Here is a 16,424-nt window from a genome sequence, read left to right on the forward strand (position 1 = left end):
GTTGACTAGATTTTATTGTAGAGAGGTGCTTATTTATACCAGTTAGTCATTTTTGACATCCCTTCCCTATTTCTCTCTCCTCCCCCCTTCATGATTCCAGCTCTCCTGCCCTCCCGGAGTCTCTCTCTCTCGCTCTCTGACAGCTAGAGCCTAGCATTCTGTGCTATCCCTTCCTTTCCCCATCCTGCGACATCCTAAAGTGACTGCCAGTGTTAAAGATTCATGAGCGTTATCAGCTTTCAGTAAATGGGGGAGGGGAGGGAAGGGGGGTGGCGAGAGCTGGCTCCTGGTTGCACTTTAGAGCCATTACCTTGCAGTGATTCTGGATCTCATTAGTGAGATTTGGTAGCAGACAAGGTGCATACCTCTCCTTCTACCATGATTACAGCGTCTTGTTTGTGTGATTTCAATGGAGTAGATTTGCCTCTATTACACTGAGTAACCAGATAACTGGGGGGGGGGGATTAAATGTCATTTAGCTGAAAACTGGACAGTCTGAGTAGTGACAGCCACACTGATTACAACGCCTCTGTGAAAAAGGCCAGTTACCTGTTTTTTGTTCCCCCACCTTCCTCTCCTGTCTCTATACTCTCTCCCTGTCAATGATCTGATCCCTCTATAGGTTCTGAGTCACTGACGTCTGGTTAAATCCAAGGTTCAATGTTTCAAATTCACAATGCTCCTAATCTCTTTCAATCTGTCATCACGTTCCTTCCTCCATCTCCCAATGCCTCCCCACTGACCCAAAACCTAATATCGGAACATCTGGTTCAAGGTAACGGCAGCTGTCAGCAAGGCCAGAGTTCACTGTGGACCCCCCCCCCCCCCCAAGTTGCGTTCTGTTGAAAGTGATATTGTTTTTAAATGCATGTTTGTCTTTAATACCATCTGACACGGTTCCAACATGTTTCGGTGTGTTTTGGCTCTCTCAGCACTTCTTCTCACCCTCGCATATATTACTTGGAGATGTAAACTTGAGAAGGTGCGAATCCTCTGGGCCCTTCCCCTGTCATGATTTCCTCTTCAGTTTGGGTGGAAAACAGCCCGTGTTGCAGCACACCAGAAGCAGTCTTTATTGGCGCTTTCCCGTGTTTTTTCTTGCTTCTCTCTCGAGGCCTGTTGTGCCAAGAAGCCGTGTGAGGACAGATTACACACCAGAGAGACATTGTTCAGGGCCCCACTGTGGTTATGCACTTTCTGAAAGAGCCCCCCCCCCCACCTCCCCCGTTATTATAGTGCAGGAGATTTCAAACACTTCCCCAATGGTGTTGGATGTAATTTAATGCACAGTCATGCCCAAGTTCCAGAAGCTCTGGGTGTGTCTTTCTAATCAAAGCCTTGCTAGCCCACATCATTACAGGAATGGCACACTGGCAGACCACCCCCCCCCCCCCCCCCTCCTTAGACTATGACTGGAATTGGTGATTCAGTGTTTTTGAAGCCGCCCCCCCCCCCCTCTCTCTGGTGATTTGCATGTAGCTTGGCTCACTGTGTGGTTATGTTCGCTGAATTTCATTAAAGAATAACTGTCTAGTAATAGTAGCTACACCTGAGTGTTAGAAGGGGTGTCGCAGCTTTACAGCGTGTGTATTTTAATAAACATTAAAAGTTTAAACACAACTGTCCATTATTAGCTTTGTAAGATGTGTGTGTGTGTGGTGTACCTAATAAAGTGGCCAGGGAGTGGATATCACAAGATTGGAAAATGTATGCAAAATCATATATGTAAAGGAAATATCAACCTGTCTACACATCACCAGTTTGGATCGGGGTTACACTGCAGAGAATGTATAGTGATGATGTGGTGATCTTGTCTGTATGAATTTGTTAAAAGTCAACAAGGGGCCCTCACAGTCACACCCTATAAGTATTGCTTGATAGCCCAAAATATCAATATTCTCCCTTTTTCTGTACTTGTTTCTTTTTAATTTGAGAAATAACTGGATAATTTATCAGCATAAATCTGTTCCACGTTTTCAAAATCAGCAACTGATTTCCCTCTGACCACGGAAATTCTGAGATCAAGAGCCATTTTTTCTTTTTACGTCACACTGACGCAGCTCAACATTTGCAGACCAAAACAGGCCGTGGAGTCTTTCCATCGTGGACGTGTGAAAATTTGGAGAATAGCTGGATGCTGCCCGTCATGACCGTGCAGCCAACAGCACCGTGTCACCATGTTGGCCTCACAGCTGCAACGGTTCAGTTAAAGGTTTAAGAGAGAGTCATGTACAGGTTGTACCAGCTGCGTTTGACACAAGAAGCGGCGGCGTCCTCTGCAGCAGCAGCCCCTTGTTGTTTCTGCATTCCTACCTCGCCAGACTGGTTGGCTCCAGCGCGGTCCTGGAGAGTCTGCTCTTGTGACACCTAAGACACGAGCAATGACACACCTATGATCACCTCCCTCAAGTACACCCAGTGCTTTCAAAGTCAATAGATTTTTCAAACTTTAACTTTTCTGTCTTTATAAATGCATATCTCTATGCTAGGGCCAGGCAATATATCAATATTGTGATATGAGGCTAGATATATTGGATATCATAATATGGAGTAATAAGTGTCTCTTCCTGGTTTTTAGGGCTTCGCTACAGTACAGTGATGTACCAGGCTGTTCTATTCTTTACCTTTGCCCACTTAGTCATTATAGCCACATCGCTGATTATTATTTGTCAAACAGAACCTGTATTGCGTAAACATTTTGTAAAAGCACCAATGATCAACACTACAATATCGTCATTGAGGTATTCGGTCAAAGAATATCCTGATGTTTGGTTTTCTCTGCGGCACCCAGCCCTTCTCTTTGCACGCTATTGAGTCCTGAATAATAAAATCTCATTTCGAGTGAATCGGTGTAATAAACTGGTTCAGATATTGGAAAAATCCTCAGTGGTGTGTTGCGGAGGCGGCACTGTGCTTATTACAGTGGCTTAATAACGGAGCCCTTCATTTAGCCCTATGAGTCAGTCACACAGATAGGTGAGGAGCAAAACCTGTAATGACGTGAGAAGTGTCGAGTTCACACTGGCAGGGCTGACCTGCCGGCGCACAGATCTGCAATTATGGCCGCCGTCGTCTAAGTGTGTGTTTGCGTGAGAGAGAGGGAGATGTAAGTTATGGAATTTGAGCTCATCCCAACTGCGAAGAGTCAAAACAACTGCGCAGAAGGCTATCTGTTCCAGTGAGCGTCATGTCCCCAGCGTCATTTCCAGTCACATCTTCGGGGTGGACTTTCCCAATGATCGTCCGGCTGCCAGGGCTTTGCCAGCAACAGCAAGCAGTTGGCTAAACAAACTGTTGATAGCAGTTCATACTTCCGAGTGTAAAATGAACCCCTCATTTTTTATGATCGTCCACATTGTCATTTGTTTACCCTTCTCTCTTTACCGTTTTTTACTTCAATAAAAATGTGATTATGGCCCTACCATTCAGTTTTTCTAGCTTTCATCCTTAATACTTGTGTGAACAATGATTCCACACTGTCTGTCTAACATACGGTAGCCTGAAATGATGATGGGCTGTATGTCTCGACTTACAACACTAATGAGCTAAATGAGCTGAGGGCTCGATGAACTGCAAAACGTGAGCGATGCCCTCCAGAATTTGACAATCAGTTCAACGTATAATGAATCCTCTTCCCCAACCCCCACTTACCCTACATCGCTCTGAGTCAATGATATCTGCACACGGCGCAGGTGCACCAATGGAGCCTCATCGGCCACGTTACCTCAGCTTTTCAATGTCGCTGGAGCAATGAAATGTTTTTTAAAATGTTTTTCGGGCTGTGGTAGTGTTTTCCTCCATAACACTCCTTCCTTTATGAAATGGGACATCAGACTGTACGTTCTATCTTCTTTGAACAACACTGGTTGTTGTGCTTTTCTTTTGCTGTCGTTAAGTGTGAGTGAATCATTTATATGCACGTGTCCTCCTGGAGGTAGACTGAAGAGATGACGTTATCCGGCCTAAACACAAAACATGTAGAGTGCGGGTTTCTGGCACAACTTCACCTACTTCCTAGGTGCACGGAGAAGTTGAACAATAATAACATTAAAGTTGGTCGAATATACTTTTAGTGTCGCTGGAAGCAGCCTGCTACCGGTCGCTTCTGCCTCATTTCCGCCGCATCGTGCAGCTCGACTCGGCTCTCTTTTTGGTAACGGGTCCTTTTCTAACACCAGCGCCCAGCTGTTTATATCTGCCTAGAGATCCCTCGCTAGTCTTCCCACGTGAGGACCGGACACCCCAGCAACAACACTGGCCTGCCAGCACTCTTGCCAGGCAGTCTGACTGTCTGTGTTGGTGTCATTGAGACGTGCCTGGTACTTCCAGTCTCTTTTCTTTTTTGTTTCAACGTACACTGACCCATCATTACTGCCATGTCAAGGAGACGAAGGCAACCAATCACATCCGTCCCCGGCGGGACGAGCCCAACCAATCGGGTCTAGAATCCCCATGGTAACTTGTGCTGGAAAGCCCCGGCGCGACCAATGGGAACGGAGAGTGCCACTTAGCTGTGCGAGTTTTAATGGCCTGTTTCTGTTGTCATTAATAAAAGCACACAACCTCTGCTATAAGACGTTGTAACGTCGGCGGAGAGCACCGCGTAACGACAACCCGATGCCATTCGAGAGAGAGAGGGAGCGTAACGCGAAGGACACGTGCGCGGCGATGTTTGTGTTCATCCCTTATCCCACACAACTGTACAGGACTCGAGTCCCTTATCAACAGAACAGTGGGGACGTGCTTTACCCTTCAGAGTCTCCTCTGCCTCGCTAGCCACCACTGCTGTGACTTCATCCGTTTGAGCGCAGCCCCTACCATGAGCTTAAAGTAGGTCACTCAAGGCCAGGAGGGAGCCAGGCTCAAGTTTGCATGGTCACTAGCTCCCCTTTTTATTTTAGTTGAGCCTGCTCCTGCTAAGCTATGCTATTCCTCCCTGCTCCACGCCGTGCTGTGCTCTGTTGTGCATTATGTAATGACTGAGCAGCGAGCGGTGTTTGTCACCCGTTTCCATGGTTTGAGTGGCTGAGAGTGTATCACAGCACGGCCTGCCCTGCATCGTGCTGAGGGGGGGGGGGCTTTATTTTTCTCTCTATGTCTCGTTTCCCTCCCTCTGTAACCCTATCAAAGCAAATGTCTGCAGATGCACATGTTTTCAGACCTCACCGCTTGTTTTGAAGTGGTGTTCACGTCTTCCACGCGGCAGATATCGTCCTCGATTGAAATCCAAGTCCATTAGCCGCCATCAGATTTTTGGGTGCAGATGATGTTGGTAATTAATAAGACATTGCTTTGATCAATAATTGATCGTCTTTCATGAAGTAGCATGAAGTTCAGCCGTTGCCGGCTCGCAAAGTAAGAGGAGCGGAATAAAATATAGGTTGGTGTGTGTGGGTGCTCGGCATCTACAGTGGGACACGTCTCCAAAGGCTCTCAAGTTGTTGTGAATGTCTCGACATTGATTTGGATTCGGAACACAACATGGATTCGTAACCATAACCGTTGAAATTGCAGAGTAAGCCCTCGGCCAGCTTGTCACTTTAGGTCGCGCAAGTAACACAACATGAATTCGTACTTAAGATCTCGTGCTCTGTGGCCTGATTTCAGAAAAAGCAGACGAGATATTATTGTTACAGTTCATGTTTTGAGTGACTTACAAATCACTGCAGGTGAAGCGATCTCCGAGGCACTCGGTAAACAGGGACACATGTGATTCTGAACACCACTCTGCTCTCACTGCGGGCTTTTGCCTGGTATCGTGTAGCGAATGGGCTTTTCTTGGTGCGTGGTTGAGCGCACAGTCTGGTGCTGTGGGCAAAGCGCCGTGTTCTCATTTCAGCGTCTCTGGGGAGAGCCGCACCATCAGAGGGAAATGATTGAATCTCTTCCTGCGCTCCATTTTCTCTCATTTCTCCTGGAGTGGATCAACCTGTGCCCCCAGCACAGGAGTGTGTGTGTGCGTGTGTGTGTTGTATGCAGATGCACATGTTGGCAGGCTCACACACCGACGGTATATAAGTGGTTTTCCACACAATTTTGCAGTTTGCAGTCAATCCATCACATTTCGTATGCATGTTTTCATAGATGTGTGTGTTCCTTTTTTTTTTTCTTCAGACGCTGATATGCATTGAGGATGAGTGGAGTCGGTGAAAACCCATCTGACCCTGCCCGGGCAGAGTCACGGAAACGCAAAGAATGTTCTGCCGAACTTCTGGGACCCAGGTACGTCCTCAAGCCAAATGGCAGATTTCTCCCACAGGAAGACGTTTCTCCTTGATTCAAATGAGCACACTCGAACGCGACGAGAAAGGTTTGAGTGAAATACATTTTCATTTCCACACGGCAATCGTCAAGTTCAGACGTTTTTATCAAAAGTCTGTGGTCAGCAACTTGCTTCGACGACCGCTGCTTTGCAAAATTGCCCGTTGCCAAACCATTTATTACCCATTAAACAAAGGCGATGTCGGACTTTTGAAAATGGCGAGAATTATAATCAAGCTCCAGCCACTTATAAAGTATTTTATACTCACATTCTAGTAGTTACCAAGAATGGCTCTATGATACTGTGGCAGCACTGTTCCAGTCTGTACAATAAATCTGCATAATTTATCTGCAGACGAGCATTAAAGAACGAGGGTTTTCTTTATTGATGTGCTCCGTGTTGGCACAATGAAGAGGCCTCGAGATATATTCCAAGTCATATGGAGAATCATTGACCCCTGCCTTATCCCTCTTCTGACTCCTCTCCATGCCAAGGCTCGCAGTAGATGTTGTGCTCTGTCTTTTGGCAGCTATGAAAACGAGAGGGCTCTTCAGTCATATCAAGAGACGTGTGCGGACACTCATCCGTGGTGTAGTTTTATAAATCTTCCTTCCTGCCGCTGCTCTCGGTTCTTTCGTTCTGTTTTTGTGATAGAATTGCTCCTTCAGTACATGCAATTTACCCACATTTGAAACCTCCTTTTTCGTGCTTTCCATCCCTCCTGCTGTTGCCACCTTCGTCATCGCGTTCTCTCACCCCAGTCTCTCTCTTTGTCTCTGCAGCCCGAAGCGGAGCAACGAGAAGCGCAACCGCGAGCACGAGAACAAATACATCGAAGAGCTCGCCGAGCTGATCTTTGCCAACTTCAACGACATCGACAACTTCAACGTCAAGCCCGACAAATGTGCAATCCTGAAGGAAACTGTGAAACAGATCAGACAAATAAAGGAGCAAGGTACAACCTCTCAGGATGTTTTTCACACTGTATCTATGTCTGTTGAAGAAAAGGTCAAAGGTGACGGGTCCCAAACAGAGCAACAGTGAAAGGAATACCATTACTGTTCAGCTGGGAGCATTTATTTCATAATATCTGTTGTTTTTATGACATACAACCTACATATACAGCTTAGTCTAAGTGAACCGGTTTGAATTGAAGCTACTTGTGCTACAATATCGTGGATATGCTACGGATGTGGTTGTGGTTTTAATGCTGCAGCATAACCACAAGTGGCACAGGTGGCACCGTGTTGGCAGAAGCATCAGGTCTAATGTCATGAATAATATGCTTTGGGATCTGGTCCACACACAATAATTGATGTTATTAAAGAGCAGCACATGTGATTTAATGTTCCCTCCATCACTTCATCATGCGGATGAACCAGAGCAGTTTTTTTTGTTGGCTGCCGGTCTTTCCCACTTCTACCCTGAGCCAGAACATCAGGCGAATGGATCAGCCTGTTCAGTTGTACTCGCCAGCTTCTCCCTTTTTGGTTCTCTGTAGCAATTAGTTGAGGTCTGTGTTTTCATGTTGGATTTACCAGACCAACATCAACCGTATCATCCGGGGTTTTTTTAGGTCCAAACATAGCAAAAAACAGTTGTAGCTTTCTTTACGTAAACATCAAGGCAGATATTAAACTGTTGTAATAAGCTTGTGTCGTGCATCTAAGAAACAAAAGCAGCCGCGTGACGGGTAGACATAAGAGTGGACCGACTGATGATGTCAACTTGTTTTATGTGACTCACAGAGCCCAGCGTTATGCAATGGTGAGCAATGTGATGCAGCAAATCACACACAAAACTCTGGCTACCGTCTGACCGTCCCTCCCCCCACACTACTGTCTTACTTCATACCCCCTCCCTCCTTTCTTTTCCTTTCCTCACTCTTCTTTTCTTTTCTTTTTTTACACTAGGCTAGAGTAACATCCCTCGGCTGTGTCTAAAGGCATGATTGTGTTTGTACAGCAACCTCTGAGGGGAAGTTAACTCGTCCCCGTTTGTTCCTCTCATGCAGTCTGCACACAGATTCCCTGATTGGAATCAGGGTGGAGTTGTGCGCTCAGCATAGGCTTATGCCTTCTGTTTTCATCTCGTTGTTTCTTAATAGTTGATGAGTTATGATATCTTTATAGAGCTTATAAAATACGGGCATCGTCAAGCGTTTTACAACTCCCTTTACACTCTTTAACGGCTCGCTCGTGCCGACGCAGTTTTCGCAGGCTGCAGGGTGACGCACACAGTAGCTGCTGAGCTGCAGCTCGTAGATAGTCAAGTACAGTATTCATTATAACGTGTGAGAAATGTCGAAAAACACACCACTATGTAAAATACGAGAGAGAAGAAAAGAGTGTAAGGCCAATGTCTTGACGGTTATAGATTATGTAGCAGACATGACCCTGATAAATAATCACTTCCTCCCGCTATCTGTGGCACAGTTCTGTAGCCGGACGGAGAGCCAGTGAGGGCTGCGCTGACTTTGAGTGATGGGTCTGTACCCAGGGCAGCTGTGCTGGTATACTGGGCCCCGCTGGGCCTGGAGGGGTCCTGCTGATGCGCACATCATTAATGCTGAAAGAGATGAATGTGGGTCTGTGCGGTGCTGCAACGAGCCCACAGAGGGGAAGACCTGCATTTGTGTCAGTGTTCACACATCTACCCCCCCCTCAAACAAAAAGAAAGGAGGACATGATTTTTGTTTGCTTATCACCACAACATTCTCTCACCATATGGTCAGTCCTCTTCTTGGCATGGTGCGACAGTTAAATGTGTGTGTGTGTGTGTGTGTGTGTGTCCCCCTCCAACAGCCCACTCATATTCCGCCTCTCATCATCTCCAAAAGTAGGACAGCCTACGCTCTGAACATAAGGCTTCTCTGCATGGTTATTAACCCAATCACTCACATGGACAACTGCACAACAGCACAGCGCAGGTACAGGAGCTCACAGGAGGCTTTAATTACATTAAAAGGTTTGTGGCAGCACCTTTGAGTCCGCAGCGCAATAAACTATGTTCGTGGCGTTGAAACAGCATTGTGATGCAATGAGTCACGGTCGTTATGAAAGGGTTTATGGTCAACTCGTTGGGTTCGCCTTTGCCGCCTGACATAGCAACAACTTTGCTGCTCTATTGGGAGCGAGAGTTGCTCACACACTGTCACTGTCTCCATAATAGACCCCCCTTTTTTTTTTTTTTTTTGGACGGGACAATGCAATCCATCCAGTGGCAGCCTCCAGCGTGGCAGCTGCGTGCTCTGACACGGCCCTTTTACTGCAACCACCTTTCACTCGGCTCGCTGCTCGGGTTCAAGCCACGGCGTTTTGACGACGGGACAAAATGTGTTTGCTTTACAGCCGGAAAGACACTGGGTTCAACGTCTTGTCAACAAGTGACCTCTTTTGAAGTATGTGGGTCAATCTCAGAGCGAAGCAAAAGTGGTTTCACTCATGTTTTGACCTGCATGTTTTTGGGGTCATGTTTTTGTGATGTAGTGCCGCGCTCCCCCGTAACAACGGAATGCCGTCACCTCGTATAACTACAGGGGAGGTTTTATGTCAACTCCTTGAGATTGAGATCCATGTTCTCTCGAACCAATCGTTTGTTTCTGTTTGCCTCTAACCTTTCTGTCATTGACTTTTCTGTCAGCAGAAAAAGCTGCAGCAGCAAATGAGGAGGAGGTGCAGAAGGCGGATGTCTCATCAACGGGCCAAAGTGTGATTGACAAAGATGCCTTGGGACCAATGATGCTGGAGGTGGGTCATCTTTGCTTATTCACAGTGTCATATCGAGACACCGAACACTCGCTCGGGGTATACTCCTCCTCTTTGAACCAAGATCGGTATGTAATGAAGAGTTCTGTGTAATAGAGAACAATCCCAAATGGGTCACACTCGGTCGTGGTTGTGTACGAGTGTAGCTGTGCGGCGTAAATGCTGCCAGCATCTTGTATCTGCCCCGGATTGGCTGTAAATCACCAGGCAGAGCAATGGCCTCGTTGTCCTGTGGAGGGCCACTGAAGTGCTTACGTATAATGGGAAAGAAAGCAACAGCCCAGCGAATGAATCAGTTCATTGAGCCTCCCCTCTCACTCACTTCCTCCCTCCCTCCCTTTCTCTCTCTCTCGTACTTGTTCAGTTCTCTTTTCTCTCGCCCCCCCATCTTCCCTTCATTTGCTCCTAGATCTGTCCTGTCATGGAATATTTATAGCTCTCCTGGTCCAGCGTCACTGAATCAACATACTAACTCGCGGCTAAATATAGCCCAGTGCAGCCTGCATGCTTTCCCATCTGTCAGCCGCCCCCCCAAAACACAGCGATCGGCCATTCACACCCGCTCCGCTCTGGCCGTGTACCCCGCCCCGTCCGCCAATCTGGGCTCATTATGGGATGCTCTGAGGAGCAAGGAAGACGGAGAAAGCCGCGAAAAAAACAAAACGTTAATGTGCTGTTGTTTTAACCCTCGGGGGGCAAGTCTTCTTCTGTCACATGACTGCTGTGGCATGTGCTTTGCATTCCTGGTACATTGCTCTATATGGTTGCTGTTGTGTGGTGTGACAACATTGTCAGACAATAGAAGAGACGAGGGCTGAGATACCAGTGCCAATATAAAACAAATACAATAACACTGGCTTTGATATCTTACTTTAAAGAAAAACACAACTTTCTTTTGAAAGCTCTTTTGGTCTTTTAACAAAAGAAGCCAAAGTGAATGATGCCCCTCCGTTAAACATAGTTTAATCACATGTAATTGGATGAGAACTTTGCCTTGAAAATACATAATAAACACTAAAATTGGCAAAATTATTATTTATATCACTAAACATCAAAATCCAAAAATAAATCAGTTTTATGCGAGATTTAGGTACTTGACAGTTTTTGATATTCAGTGCTACGTACACATTTGTGTCTATACTAAAAAAACAAAAAGTACTAAGTTCAAACGCGAGCTCCACAAGAGACCTGTTTGAATTGTTTTTAACGAGACAGTTGCTTTGTCATGCGGAAAATACAGCGTGGTTAGCAAGAATTTATGTGAAGAGAGATCCTGTTTGCAAAGCACCAGTATCGTATCATAAATAACAGCAACACCAGGAGAGGGGAGGAGACCTGACCCTATTCCCTACAGCATAACAATTCACTACCGACTGTACATTTGTTGTGGGAGGTTAAGCAGCATAGACTTATACAGCAGGAGGCCGGGAGCAAAATGGAGCGCGGTAAGTGCGGTGCCTCATGGTGTGTTCATTGAGAGTGTCTTCATTTGTATCGGCTTTTGTCACCTCCGTAGTGTATATTTAATCAGGGCCTTATAAATGAAGGTATTGGCTAACGGCATTATTCAAGAGCCTCTGGAAGAAGGCAAGAGTTGGCACTGAAGAGTGTTTGCTCTGTTTATGTTTGCCCTACTTGTCCAGTACGTGGCCTTCCTTCACACAGGGCGGACTTGCACAACAACCGCGTTGCGTTTTGGAACCGCTGCGCTTCACGCAGTGATAGATGAGATCCCCCCCCCCCCGTAAGTCTATTTTCAGCGGGTGCTGTGTTAATGCAGGCAAGGGAAAAGTTATGTTCCAATGCGATAACGTGTAACACGGGATATATGACTTTGCTACACCCCCAACAATTGAGCCCGCTGGTTTGATTGCAACGACGCTGCAATCAAACCAGGGTGGGAAAACCAAATATGCAACTGGCAATATGCATTATATCATCAAATATATCAAAATATTTGATTCATTTTCATTCATGTAATGTAAACTGTGTGGTGTGAAGGTAATGATTATTTAAGCGGAGGCGAGGCGCAGACACCTTGGCAGTAGTCCCTTATCTCTTATCGTGCCACTCGATTTTACAGCTTTACAACCACCAGAATTCCCTTTTAAGAGCTCTGGGTGATTTGATGGCCTAATTGACACCATCTTGTGTGTAATGGCCAACCTGGGGCTATATTCATTCAATTAAGTGCTCCTCCTCCTCCACCACGTCCTCCAATCTCGGCAGGCACATGCCTCTATCCTGTTGTCTGTCAGACACGACCGAGCATCTGCAGGAGTGACTGATGTACCCAGCACACAGTGCACCAATTGCCTCGTTTTTTTAACACAACGTAGATGTGCCGCATATTTACACAACTCGATATCAGAATTACCAGTGAATTATCAAAACACTTCCTGGAAAAGTTTTCCCTCCATTTTTAGAAGGTGTTTCTTTTGACCACCGTCGGCCAAAGGTACACATACAACAGAAGAACGTCTGGAATTTGGGCTTTGTACGAAATCCTTTGTAAATCCAAATTTAGCTTGTGGTGCTGGATGCGAGAGCTAGAACAGTAAAACTATCCCAATATACGATGAGTGGAGAAATGCATGAGGGAGGATAGGGCTTTTAATAACCTACCAGCCAGTATTACTGGGAAATACAAGTTGTCAAACACAGTTTTACTCAAAAACCCAAATTCAAATAAACAAACTTGCCTGCTCTGAACTTGTCTCTTACTTTTCCTCTCCTTCTCTCTTCCAGGCCCTGGACGGCTTCTTCTTTGTGGTGAACATGGAGGGCAACATTGTGTTCGTGTCTGAAAATGTGACCCAGTACCTGCGCTACAACCAGGAGGAGCTAATGAACACCAGTGTCTACAGCGTGCTGCACGTCGGGGATCATGCCGAGTTCATCAAGAACCTGCTGCCCAAATCCCTCGGTTAGCCTCCAGCTTATTTTCCCTGCCAGCCTTTGCTTCGCTCTCTGTCTCTCTGTTTTCTTTTTACCTGTCACTCTGTGTCTCGCCGTGTCACTTGTGTTCCACGTCTCTCTCTCTCCCTCTCTCTCTCTCTCTCTCTCCCTCCCTCTCTCTCTCTCTCTCTCGCTCTCTGTTCCCGGACGCCGTATGTCCTCTGTGTTGCATCACTCCCACCTGTGCTCGTACCCTCTTGTTCACACCCTGACCTCATCTCTTGCTTCTTACATGGTGTGCTTCCTCTTGTCTTGTACCATCATCGCCTCTCTTTTTTTTTTCTCCGTTCAGACAGTTGGCGGTGGCTGTTTTATCGTGATGTCGGTTTATTTAAAACGCTAAAATGTTTACTGCTAAACTGCTACGCAGAGGATGTGGGACGCCTGAATAACACAAGGTGTTATGTAAGCTTTATATACAGGGTTGGCACTGCGCATTCAACCAATAGGCTCTTCATTTTCTCCTTTGCCGATGCTCAGCCCAGACATTTGCTCTCGCTCCTCTCTTTTACTCCCTCCCTTTTCAGCTAATTAACTTCTTTTTCCGGCGTCTCTCCCCTGTCAGCAGCATCCCTCCTTTCCTATATCTCATCTCATGCCCTTCCATCCCCGTCGCTTCACTCTGCATGTTATTCTCACCCTTACCAAGTTCCCGTCTATATGTTCTCGCTCTCCTCTCTCCTAGCCTCCCTGAAAAGCATTGTCTCTGCACTAGCATTGCTCATCTCATGAAAGCAGGCCATTTATTTTTGTACGCCTTTTTCTTCTCTCTCTCTCTCTCCACTTTTGCCCTGTTCTTTTCCCCGTCTCCTCTCTCTCTCTCTCTCTCTCCTTTCATACCTACCTCCGTTCCGTCTCCACAATCTACGTAAGAGGTGATTGCAATGTATGTCAGCGCACCCCATCAGGAGCTCGCTCTTAAGTCCCTTCTCGCCTTCCTCTCCCGGTGCTCGGGATTGAGGTCTGAGTGCCCAGCCATCTGGGTGGAAGAGCAGCACAGACCGGAGTACCCTGGAAATGATCAGCGGGCTGTGTCCCAGATACTGGGGAGATTATCAATGCACCGAATGAGATCACAAACCAGATGGAGTGTGATGGGAGTTTGCTCGAGTTCAATGAGTTGTGTGCGTGACTGTACATGTCTCTTTATCTTTTTTTTACGCGCATGTGTGTGTGTGTACGTAAGTGCGCGTCTGCTTGCACACGTGTGTACATATGCGTGTTTGCTCACGCCTGTGTAAGTGTTGGATAGAAGAAGAAAGATTGGCAATGATGTTTTAGAGGACATGTATATGGAGGCCTTGCTGTGGATGGATGGCACAGGGCTCAGGGTTCCAACTGCTCATTACGACTGATCTCTACCCAGCAACTGCTCTCTCTCTCTCTGTCTCTCTGTCTCTGTCTCTCTGTCTCTGTCTCTCTCTCTCTCTCTCTCTCTCTCTCTCTCTCTCTCTCTGTCTCTCTCTCTATCTCTCTGTCTCTCTCTGTCTCTCTCTCTCGCTCCCTCTCTCTCTCTCTCTGTCTCTCTCTCTCTCTCTCTCTCTCCTTTTTTTACACTTTCTCCGCCTTCATTCTCTCTGCCTTGCTCTCATTACGTCTTGCCACTTGCAGCGTGGTGGCCTCTCTCGCCGCCGCTCCCCGTTTTGTTGTTCACTTTTGACCGCAGTAAAAAGAAAATTAATCAAATATGTCCAGGAGGTCGGCCACATTGTAAATCTCCTCCCCTCCTCGCCCCTTCTTGCTCCCCCCCTGCAGTGAATGGCGTCCCGTGGTCCAGCGAGAGTCCGAGGAGGAACAGTCACACTTTCAACTGCCGGATGCTGGTCAATCCCCACGGCGACAGCCAGGACGAGCTGCACGAGCCTCAGCAGCAGAAATATGAGTCCATGCAGTGTTTCGCCGTTTCGGAGCCCAAGTCCATCAAGGAGGAAGGAGACGGTATGGAGCGAGAGTGGGAGACTGTGTGGGGGGGGGGAGTGGATAGATAGATAGAGCACCATTCGACACAAAGCTAGTGACCCTAAAAGACAACCTCTGACCAGCATGGTTTTGGGATCTGTTGAAATGGCCTCAATTCCTGTGATATGTACAGTGGCAGTCACATTTTTGAACATTTAGTATTGAGAGTAATAGACTTTTAAGACACTTTTTGCAATTTAAGAATAGGATAGTCAATCGGAAAATATGATTGGACAGGTTATAAATATGAATCCACGTTGCACCCATTTACAACATGCATTAGCCGCATTGTATGTGAAAAGCTGTATAAGCAACCGACGAGGAGCAGTTCTGGTGCCACTCGACTTACATCCATGCAAAGTTAAGTGACACAAGGGAGGCGAGAGGCCGGGCAGCTGTCATTAAAGCCTATCTATAATTCATGTACATCCCTCACAAAGCCAGGCAAATGACTCCGAGGAAAGGGTGTAGCTTTTATTGCATCAGTAGTAAACCGGTCTTTTGAACCTTCAGACAATTCTCAACATCCAGCATCAAGACGTCATGTTGAGAACATGTTTTGGAGCATCTGTGAGCAGAGATGCTGTGTTTCCAGTGGCCACAAGCGTAAACATCTGCTCGCCTTTCACTGGGAAGTGATTTACATTGTATGTTGGCTCTGTGCTCCTTACAGTGAGTGAGAGGTCACTGGGCCTTCCAATGGGTTTCATGCCTTTAGACTGGAACTTGAGATCCTGTAGTTTGAGTACATTTCCTTCACAAGTGAATGGCCTTCATCCAAAAACTTCCAGCACCGTTTAAAGCATCGATACGTAAAGCCCTCCTCACAATTCCAATATTTTACATAAACCTACCTAAATCCTCAGTGGCTTTGATGAGCAACCATAACATCCTCCTGCCAAACTATCACTCAGTGGTGACTTAAAACAATAAGTGAAAATGCAAACGTTTCCCTCCAAGTCTAAACCTGCCTTAACCCCTCTCTGGCTCCCTTTGTGCACCAGCTGCTTGCCAGCCATACTTTAGCAAATAGACTGACAAGGACCCAGGCCAGAGTTGTGTGTGTGTGTGTGTGTGAGCAGCAAGGCGGGATCAGTGGCTGCAGTTGCAGGAATCTGTCCAGCCATAGACAGAGACAAAGGAAGGAAGGAGAGGGAAAGGAAGAGAATTGAGAGAGATTCACAGATCTAAGGGCCGGACCACCCAAGAGGTTCTGTTTAAGTCAAAATGAGGAATGTGTGTGTGTCGGCCCTGGCATGCATTTCTTTGCCAGAAACATGTGTGGGATGGGGTGATGGGTGGGGGGGGGGGGGGGGGTATTACTGGCACAGGAAAGTTAGATGGCAGACCTTTTGGGGTCACCCCAGTCCTGGACTTGGTGGCGTGTGTGTTGGAGGCAACTGCCATGATTGAGCAATGGCAATCTTTTAACTTTGGGCCAGGGGAGGTGTCATCAGTGTGAGATGGCACTGTAGGTG

At 46.8% G+C, this 16,424-nt stretch overlaps 1 protein-coding gene across 1 annotated transcript in view; it reads left to right on the forward strand.

Moving 5' to 3' along the window:
* The window catches only part of ncoa2 (nuclear receptor coactivator 2), a 51,513-nt gene that overhangs the window by 18,197 nt on the left and 16,892 nt on the right, over positions 1–16,424 (forward strand). Inside the window, 5 exon segments of the mRNA XM_079291765.1 lie at positions 6,115–6,222; positions 7,045–7,217; positions 9,908–10,011; positions 12,778–12,955; positions 14,743–14,925. Coding sequence (XP_079147891.1) covers positions 6,134–6,222; positions 7,045–7,217; positions 9,908–10,011; positions 12,778–12,955; positions 14,743–14,925 — 727 coding nt within the window. The 5' untranslated portion in view covers positions 6,115–6,133.

Source organism: Melanostigma gelatinosum (assembly GCF_949748355.1).
Source record: "Melanostigma gelatinosum genome assembly, chromosome: 20".
Lineage (NCBI taxonomy): Eukaryota > Metazoa > Chordata > Actinopteri > Perciformes > Zoarcidae > Melanostigma > Melanostigma gelatinosum.